This window comes from Schistocerca cancellata, chromosome 2, assembly GCF_023864275.1.
Source record: "Schistocerca cancellata isolate TAMUIC-IGC-003103 chromosome 2, iqSchCanc2.1, whole genome shotgun sequence".
Lineage (NCBI taxonomy): Eukaryota > Metazoa > Arthropoda > Insecta > Orthoptera > Acrididae > Schistocerca > Schistocerca cancellata.
Window position 1 is genome coordinate 544,279,613 of NC_064627.1, and position 10,086 is coordinate 544,289,698.

Consider the following 10,086-nt stretch of genomic DNA (forward strand, 5'->3'; position numbering starts at 1 on the left):
ATTTTAACTAGACTCCGGATAGGGCACTGTCTTTTTAGCCATAGACATCTTTTAAGCGGCGATCCTCCCCCACTCTGTCCCCACTGCTCTCAGCTGTGGACGGTAAGACACCTTTTGAGTGCCCCTATTTTAATCCGTTACGCTCGTCTACAGCTGTCGCCTGATATATCGTCGATTTTTAGCAGATGACACGCGCTCAGCCGATCGCGTTCTCGAGTTTATTAGTGCCAGTAAAATGACGTCAGTCATTTGAAGCTTTTTTTTTTGGGGACAACCAACCCCTTTCTGTAGTGGATTTTTAAGCCTTCCTTCTGCTTTTAGTTTCTCCAATTTTATGACTTTCGTTCTCATTGCTGCTGGTTTCCATTTTCGGTTTTTTACTGTTTCCTAAGTCACGGACTGGGCACTAATGACCATAGCAGTTTTGCGCCCGAAAACCAAAACAAAAAAAATTAAAAAAATTTATCGGGGTAATTTGAAGAAAAAAACACTGGAAAAATCTCGTTTTTGTCCAAAAGCATGAAATTGTTTTATTGAGATGTCCAGCTTTGTTGCTGGCTGGGTGCAGCAGAGTATGTGCACCATTTCCCTACTCACTCTTTCTTAGTGCTTCTCCCCTTTCCACCCCTCCCTTCAGCATGCAGGCAGTGCTGCCACCAGTACTTACTGTTAGCCTAGCAGCTGCCAATGAGGCAGAGAGGTGTGAGGAGTGATTTGTTTTGATCTGATTCTCGGAGCATGTTGAGGCAGCTGCCAGAGACAATGGTCAAGTGTGCATGATTGTCTGAGTAATTGCGTGAATGTGTGCATGCTCTCATTTTCTTACAAAGGCCATGGCCAAGGATGTAATTGAGTGTGATTGTCTGTGGCGTAGCGATTATCTTTATGGTGAGTTGCTACCTATCCTCATTGATTCTTAGGGTATTTGCACAATTTATCTGTTGCATGGGTGATCACTGCAGTCTCATTTCAACATGGTGCCTGTGACATGAGTGGACTTCCATGACAGGCCAAAACTGCAGGCCATTTCTGTGGATGTGTCTAATGGATCGGGCCTGCCTGTCTGAAGGCTGTAGTTTCCCACTAATGTGTGGGCCCATTCTATCGGATCTAGTGTCAGTGATCTGCCTGCAGGCCGGGTCTGTCTGTGTGTGGCGTAATTTGGCAGATGGGCCCAGGACTGCGGTGCTTCTCAGCAGGCCAGAGGCCACGGGTGATGAATTTAAGGAATTGTGACTGTCTCATCACAAGTATATTGTACAGTGCAGCATTTTATGTATTCTAGGATTTTTGGCACTTCGAAAGTAGTTTATGTATTACCAAGTATGGACGATAAGAAGAAAATTGTGGCAGTCATTGTCAGTTTGTATACTGTGTACTTGTCTATTTCTTGAAAGAAAAATCACACAATACTTGCAGAATAATAGACATAACACAGTGGGTAATAAGACAAATATACTTGAACATTCATTCAACACTGAGATCACACATAATTTTCAACAAATGACTTAATAAATTGTCCAGTATGGAGGTCCACAGTAAAATTTTGCTTGCCAGCAACCACTCATTTTTAACTTTTTATATTAATCTACTAGACAGTGTGTTTCTGACTTTCCAGCTAAGTTTTTTCTCTCATATCAAAGAACATGAAAATTAGTCTTTATGTAAAGTGTTTTTCTTATGAACATCCGGAGGTGGCCACACATGACTGCAGTTTCTGGCTGCTTAGAGGCCACATGTAAATAGATTTGATATAGATTGATCCAGTCCTAAAAATCCACTGAAAGTGGTGTTAAACAACCAGTGGCACAAGCTGCCCCCTGTACAAGCAAGCCAAGAAGTCATCACGTGTGATATTAAAAAGTAACCTTCATTTCCATTTTTAGTAACTTTCAGCATTGTGGACAACAACCAGTGCGAATTTTTGGGACAATGAAAAGTGTTAAAGCATGGATCCCAATTTTTGCAGTTATCTGTATCTTTTTACTTCTTTGCAAGTGTGGCTTTGATTTGATGGCTTGCTTCAACATATCGACCACCAGTAGATGAGTGGTGATGAAATAATCATTATTTCAAAATACTGTGTAAAGTCTTGTCCTTTTATACACACATTTATACTAATCACTTGGTGATGTTTCTTACACTTCTGCTCTAAATTGAACTTTTGGGAAAGGGCGCTGATAACCTCGCTGTTGTGTGCCCTAAAACACTAATAATCATTATCATCATCATTGGTGATGTTAAGGGCCTTAAACTATCAGTAATTGACCTTTTAACCCTCCTACTTGCAGGATTTTTTCTCGCTGAGTACCACTGTGTTACATTAAACAACTACAATGTTTATATTATGTTCATTCATTAAAATGTAGCTAGTATATCTGGTGTAAATTACTTGATGATGTCTGTAAGCAGATATACTAGCTGCATTTTAATGAACAAACATGAGAAAAGGCAGGCAGACACAAAGTAATTTACACCAGATATACGAATAGCATTTTATGAAGTAACATAAAACATACATTGTAGTTCAATGTAACAATGATGATTCTATTTCCATAAGTGTTACTTTCAAGAAACGAATGTAAGTTGCGGTCATATTGGCCCCAGTGGTCCATAGTACAAAATATCATGATTAAATTTTAATGTGTGGAAAATATAAAATTGTAATAAATAATATTGGATGTATATTTTGAAGAGAAATTGCCTTTGATAACAAGGTAGGCACTCTTTCATTGTACTTACAGGGTTACATTGACCCCAGTTGTAATATGAGGGTTAAGAACTGTGCTTCATTGGGTGACAAGACACATAGTTGATCTACTTTCTACTTATAGCATATTGTGAATTTTTTGTGTTGAAAAAACTTTTGCCTTACACTGTTTTGCATTGATGTAGATGTATTAATTGGCATTTAATATAGTTACATCTATTGTTGGTAAATGTTTCAGGTTTCTGATACAGTTGTGGAACCATACAATGCCACGTTGTCGGTACATCAGTTAGTGGAAAATACTGATGAAACATACTGTATTGACAACGAAGCCCTGTATGACATCTGCTTTCGAACACTGAAGCTGGCAGAACCAACTTATGGTGATCTGAATCACCTTGTCTCCTTAACGATGTCTGGTGTTACGACGTGTCTCAGGTTTCCAGGACAGTTGAATGCGGACTTGCGCAAATTAGCAGTTAATATGGTTCCTTTCCCACGCCTGCATTTTTTCATGCCTGGGTTTGCCCCACTGACTGCTCGTGGCAGTCAGCAGTATAGAGCCCTCACTGTTCCAGAGCTTACGCAACAGATGTTCGATGCTAAGAACATGATGGCAGCTTGTGATCCTCGCCATGGTCGATACTTGACTGTTGCTGCTATCTTCAGAGGTAGAATGTCCATGAAGGAAGTGGATGAGCAGATGCTCAACATTCAAAATAAGAACACCAGTTACTTTGTTGAATGGATCCCAAATAATGTTAAAACTGCAGTGTGTGACATTCCACCCCGTGGGCTGAAAATGTCTGCTACATTCATTGGAAATTCTACTGCTATTCAGGAGCTCTTCAAGCGCATATCTGAGCAGTTTACTGCTATGTTCCGCCGTAAAGCTTTCCTTCATTGGTACACTGGAGAGGGGATGGATGAAATGGAGTTTACTGAAGCAGAGTCGAATATGAATGACTTGGTGTCGGAGTACCAACAATATCAGGAAGCTACTCCAGATGATGATGTTGAATTTGATGATGAACAAGAGGAAGAAATGGAAGATGAAAAGTAGTGGGACATGGTTCTGCAATTTTTGGCTGTACATAATGTAATTAAAGCAGCTGGTGAATTTGACATTCCAGCTTTTTGTAAAGATCTCTACAGAACCTTTTTATAATCTGTAGTTATTTTACGACTTTTGTATCAATTTATAAACTCATCTTGTAATACAAATAAATATATCTGTAAGAAGCTATCTTTCTCATGGGCCTTGTGGTTTGAAATAACCTTTATTAATCTACTTGTGAAATGTTTAATACGGTTTAATTAAACATTCTCTATTAACAGATGAAATGTTTTAAGGCCATTAGCGGAAATGAAACAATTGTGCAGTAGGTTGAAAGAATAGAAAGTAAGTTCCTGTTACAATGTGCTGTCTGATAGAGGACGAGACGAAGAGCTGCAATTTTAGCATGTGACCTACAGATGTATATAGTCCAGTGAATTGTTGAAGTGATACAGCTTATATGTTTTGTATAGATACTCTGTAACTTCAGAAAATAGTTTAACATACGTTCTCCAAAGTTCAGGCAAAAAATATAATTATTTGAGAAAGATGGATTTAGGGAAATTGAGATATGCATAGCAGTTTGTTGTTTGGACCTCGACTCTTGTCTGTCTGTTTCCTGACTTTATGCAAAAGATTAAGAGATTCATTATCCTTTCTGCTACTGCAGTTATGGTTTTTAGGTTTGAATTCACAGAACTTGCTTCAGAAACTGACTGAACATGTTACTTCTATGAAGAGTGGCACTGTGGTAAGATTCTCATGGTACTTAAATTTCTTTTGGTTGCAGAAGCTGTAGCACTTCCAATAATCAAATTTCACTTTGTTGTATGCTGAGTATATAATCATACTTACAGGTTTTGGACCCTGAGCTTCCCATAAAAATGTGCAAATAATGACAACATTGGAAGAGCTGGAAGAATAGGGCCTAGTAAGGCAATGTCACACTTTAGTGTTCACGATTAGAAATTTTGCCTCTTATTCATATAATTATGCTGTGTATTAATTACTATTGTTCTTTCTTAAGGAAGTGTGAAAGTTCGGTGTTCACTCTCTTTAAATTTTCTGGAAAAGCTTCATACATAACATTCATTTTTATGGGTAAAACTAATGAACGTTTTTAAGGAACTGTTCCCGTATGTTTTGAGATTTGCGAATGAAATTATAGTTGACAGACAGAAAGATTTGGAAGATGAATAAAGTTTAAGAAGTCTTGAAAAGCAGGTCTAAGTGAATATTAAAAAAGCATGAGTGAGTGTATACTTGGACTAAATTATTCTGTGATAGATTGCAGTGGCAGCAGCTGGGGGATGGGGTGAACATTGTTGCCATTGTGCAGGCAGCCATGTATCACAAGAAGTGCATGTAATAAACAAAACACAGCTATTACCTCCAGAGGGGAGATAGAACAGAAAGGGTTCAATCAGGATTGTTATGAAAGCAAATTGTTTTAAAAAGTCAACTTCCTTACACTAATAATTTCTGGGAAGGTTACTTAATAATTCCAAAATTTTCAACTATGGGCTTTCATGTATGAAGCGAAGTGGCAGAGACACAGTGAGTGTTAACATTATTATATGAAATTTGCTATTATATGAAATTTGCCTGCTGTCAGCAATTAAAACTAGCTGCAGCCAGGCACTTGTTTTGTGGGGTGCGTCATTGACTCGGCTACTCTTTGTTCTTCCTTTGGTAGCCAGCAGTTGCTTTGCCAACCAAGTCGACAGACATACGAAGTGAATGCATTGTTGCTGCCTAAGATTTCAATGCCTTGTCAACTTACTCAGGATTGAGACATGAGAAACATAGCAGGTGAATGAAATTTTGGTTTTAAAGTGGCAACTATTAGATAAGATGTCACTAATTTACAGCCCAGCCTTTCATTTAGTATTGCACAAGTGGAATTGATCAAGTATAAGTGGGTAAGATTATTTTTTCCACTGAGCAGTAATCATAAAACAGTCATCTGACACAGTCACAATTTACAAAGTAAAGATAGAACTGTATTCAGCATATACTTTATCTGGCTTTTTCACTGCAGAATAAAAGTTGGACACAAAGGTCTAAGTTTTCAAATAGGGCCATAATCGTAGTTGTAGTCTTGAGAGGTAGTGGTGATACAATGGAGAAAAGCCTGTAAAAATCAGAACTTTTGTACAGTATGGTCATTAACATAAAAAGAAAAGATATTGAGAATCATTACAGTGCAGTTAGTGACTTTGCTTGCAATTGAATGTACAACAAATATAAATCTTGTCATGCTTCAAAAGGTGGTGCACATTTTGTGCCAAATAGCACTGCCATCTCCTTTATCATGGTAGGAGGTCTCGTCAAGTTACCTCCGGGACACACCTGATCGAGATGTATAGCTTGTGACAGCACTTCTCTTGTAAAGCTTAACATGCACTACTCATTATTCATATTTATTGCCACAATTCTTTGTAGTAAACATTTTTGCCCTGCCATGCAAAGAATGCCTGCATCGAGAGTTGATTCAAAGGAAGGAGAAAACTGGAAGTTTAGTTATCTGCTTTGCTATTTAAGAGGTTCTTTGTGAATGAAATGATTCCACATCATTTGCTGAAGTAGTTTGTTGGAAAAAGTTTAACTTGCTCCATAAATACAAAATACTCATATTTTGTATTCTCACAACTTTTTGCCAAGCAGTGCTCTTCAATAATTGCTGGGAAACCATTTGGTGAAAAATATTAATACTTTTCCATTCTATAGTCACATCTCAGCTTGTCAATGAATTGGCATTCTTTTTGTTCATTTTTATTACAATATTTAAAAATTCAGTGACGCTGCCTGTTTGAGGAATTGGCTGTGAATTATGAATGCAAAGTGTGATTGCTACTCTTAGAGATGCATAAATTTTGTGTGTGTGTGTGTGTGTGTGTGTGTGTGTGTGTGTGTGTGTGTGTGTGTGTGTGTGTGTGTGATTTTCCCCCCCAAAATGCATACCTCATCCATCTCTAAAAAGTACTTCCAAAGCTTCTGTAGTAATTCTCAAGGAATTCCTGACTCCTTTTCCACCGTCAGTTTTTAAAGATGTAATGATGATGACATTCGTGTCTGTTTCTTTAAGCAGCTCATGAATCGATCAATGTATATTAGGAATGCTGCTACTTTTCAGTTGGTGCACTTTACATTATACGTTGCTGTGTACGAAATGTAACTAACATATCGAAATTACTTTTTATGATCATGTAGGAACTATATTTCTCTCACACCAGAGGTGGTAAATTTGCCAGCCTTACATATAATTTCAAAGGATGCAAACAAATAACAGAATATGTTAAATTGCATCCATGCTACGCCATGCACATTACTCCCATTATTGGAGCTTCAGAAGTAGTGGGGTGTTTTTGTGCTCCCAGTTTTGTCACTGCCGCACCACTGAGAGGTGCGAAGGTCCGTGAATCGTGTCAATATTGGAAGTGCCACATTTATTATGCTTTAGTCATTTAAAAGAGAAGAAGCTGTTGTCAGTGGGTAACACCAGTGTTAAAAATAGAATGTACAGCAGAAATATTTTCATAGGACTGTTTGGTGGCAAGAATGGATAGTTTGAAAATATGTATTGAATGTTGTTTGAAGACTATAAAACTGTTGAATCTTAACTATGCACAATGAACACAAAGTGCACAGCTGCAATAACATTGCACTTCGTGACACTGGAGATTGCTTAGGGTCTCTCACCTGCTTTTATCTGTAGAGGTCTAAAAGTTCGGTTTCCTTGCAGTTCCACTTCAGACTTAACATCAGACTAGCAATAGCGGCAATAGTCACCAGGATCTTTGGAGAGGTAGCTGTTTATGGGATGTTGTGATTTATCATTCTGCATAGCAGTTTAGTGTGATAGTTGCTTGTCACTGGCTCACATCACACTAGGAATACTCCACATCATCCAGTCGGAGAATCCTGCTGGATGTAAATGCAATACTGATATCCTTTCCTTTGCCAGGTAATACTTAGTGAAATGTCAACATCTGTGCTAAACTTATGATGAACATGACTTTCAGATTATAGCCATGTGCAATTAAATGACAGCAGCACATAAATTTATATAACAGTATAATGATGCTTGACACAAACGGTGAAAATGCACATTCACACATGAAATCAAACGGCATTTAATTGTACTTCTATCATTAAACTGTATTCTTGATTAAGATTGTTAGAAATAAGCAGTACCAACCATCTCATTGGCCTTCATAATTTCTTAATTGAGTATAACACCTGCAGAAATGAGCGTTCTATTAAATGTTAATGGTATATTGTGTATTGTCTTGCAATTTAAAAATAGGATTGTTCAATCCCCCCCCCCCCCCCCCCCACTAAACTTCAGTTGGTTACTAGACTCTGTTGTGGATACTGGTTGCTGTATGATTGTGGTAAGGGTAATTGGGTCAGAAGGTTGAGAACCACCGATATAGAGGATAAATCTGATAAATAATTCCCCCCTCCCCAAACAGTTATGTAATCTTTAATGTGTTCTCTACACTATATATATTACATTTCATTAGAGGGATTGTACACTGAGGTGACAAGTCATGGGATACCTCTTTTTATCTGGCGTAATGCAGTAATTCAACATGGCATGGACTCAGCAAGTCGTTTGAAGTCGCCTCTGGAACTGAGCTCTCTATTATGTCCCATAAATGTTTGTGTAGGGTGGCCAAATCATTCAAAAACTTTTTCAAATCAATCGTGAAGAACTGTAGTCCAGTGACATTGCAAATTGTCAGCCATAAAAGTCCCATCGTTTGGGAACAAGAAATCCATGGAAGGGTGAAAATGGTCTCTCAAGTAGCTGTACATAAAGATTTCCAGTAATTATTGGTTCAGTTGGACCAGAGGACCATTTCCATTCCATGTAAATACAGCCACCATCAGCTTGCACTGTGCCTTGTACAACGGGGATCCATGGCAAACTCTACCATCAGCTCTTACTTATTGAAATCAGGACTCATTTGACTAGGACATGATTTTCCATTCATCTGGGGTGAAGCTTATAGGGTCAAGAGCACAGAAGTGCTGCAGCAGGGTGTATACGATCCGGGAAAAACCTGGGAATTTTTTTGGAATTCCGGGAACTTTTCCTTGTTTTAGTTACCAGTTAAATTTTTGTTATTTTGACTGGTAAGAACCAATACTCCAACAAAAGATATTACTGTATTCCACGTCTGCAGGATAATATTGCAGCAACAAAACATTAACAAGAGGAAGAAAAACGAAAATAAAACTTAAGCGGCAAAGGAATTACGCCATATCCAACAAAACACAGTGCTCATACAAGCGTCTGCCAACCAGTGTGTCAAAGGCTTTAGGAAGAATATGCAGTGCTTCCTAAGAACAAATTGCCTCCGATGAGTGTGGCATTACAGCTGTTTACATTTGATTCATTTGAGCAGTTGTGGGCGGGCTCTTGCGCATGCGCAGTTGAGTAGCCTTCTCCCGCTTCTGGCACGCAAGATGAACTATGTGCGAGAATGTACGATGAATTTCATAAACCAGAGTGTTTGACTCTTATGTAAAAATCAACACCTTGAGGACGACCATCTAGAATAATTTAGAGCCCAGAAGATCAGACATTTACGTCGTTATTAAAAATTTTACTGGCACATTTGTGTCGTGTATCTTAAAGTGTAACGCGCGCAAAATGAGCAGCATTATATGTGGAAGCTTAGCTTCTCTTGCAGCTTATTAATCTTGGAGACCAATATTATTTGTGAAAGCTTTTTTTCTTTTATCAAAACTGTGTACTAATTTAAACCATTAACTTTTCTTTTTGTGTGTTTGCGCTACTTAAGAGTGATCTTGCTATTGGTTGACTACACTACGTGTCTTGTACTGTCATCAGCTGTCGAGATCACGTGACATGAGCTATGACTGGCTTACAAAAGCGCGCGCAATCTAGATTTCGTTGCTTCGGAAAGTAACATGCAGTGTTTGGTGGAATTCGAATTTATACCTCCGTAAAACGAAGAAATGCAGCGTACATGTTGCTGCACATCTAAGATCTTTCCAAAACGTGTTTTTTTTCCCCCCCTGGGTTTTGTTTTCTAAAGTGCCAGTAAATTCTACGTCTGTTTAGAAAACCATGAACATTCTAAGGATTGATAAGTTTTACAGTGCCAAGGAAAAGTATACTGTCATTTAACACGGAAAAAGTGTATTTTCAACACGGGGAAAATGCGGGAATTTTTTTTTCCTTGTCCACGTATACACCCTGTGCAGGCGAAGTGCTGTTAGCAAAGGCACTTGTCGGTTGTCTGCAGCGATAGACCATTAACACCAAATTTTGCTGCACTGT

The 10,086-nt window shown here is 38.4% G+C and overlaps 1 protein-coding gene across 2 annotated transcripts in view; it reads left to right on the top strand.

Annotated features, from left to right (window-relative positions):
* The window catches only part of LOC126162116 (tubulin beta-1 chain-like), an 88,480-nt gene extending 84,528 nt beyond the window's left edge, over nucleotides 1-3,952 (top strand). For both annotated transcript variants that reach the window (XM_049918403.1, XM_049918402.1), the window contains one exon: nucleotides 2,949-3,952. In XM_049918403.1, the coding sequence (XP_049774360.1) occupies nucleotides 2,949-3,773 (825 nt within the window). In that variant the 3' untranslated portion in view covers nucleotides 3,774-3,952. The remainder of the gene's footprint in view (nucleotides 1-2,948) is intronic.
* Nucleotides 3,953-10,086: the final 6,134 nt, after the last annotated feature.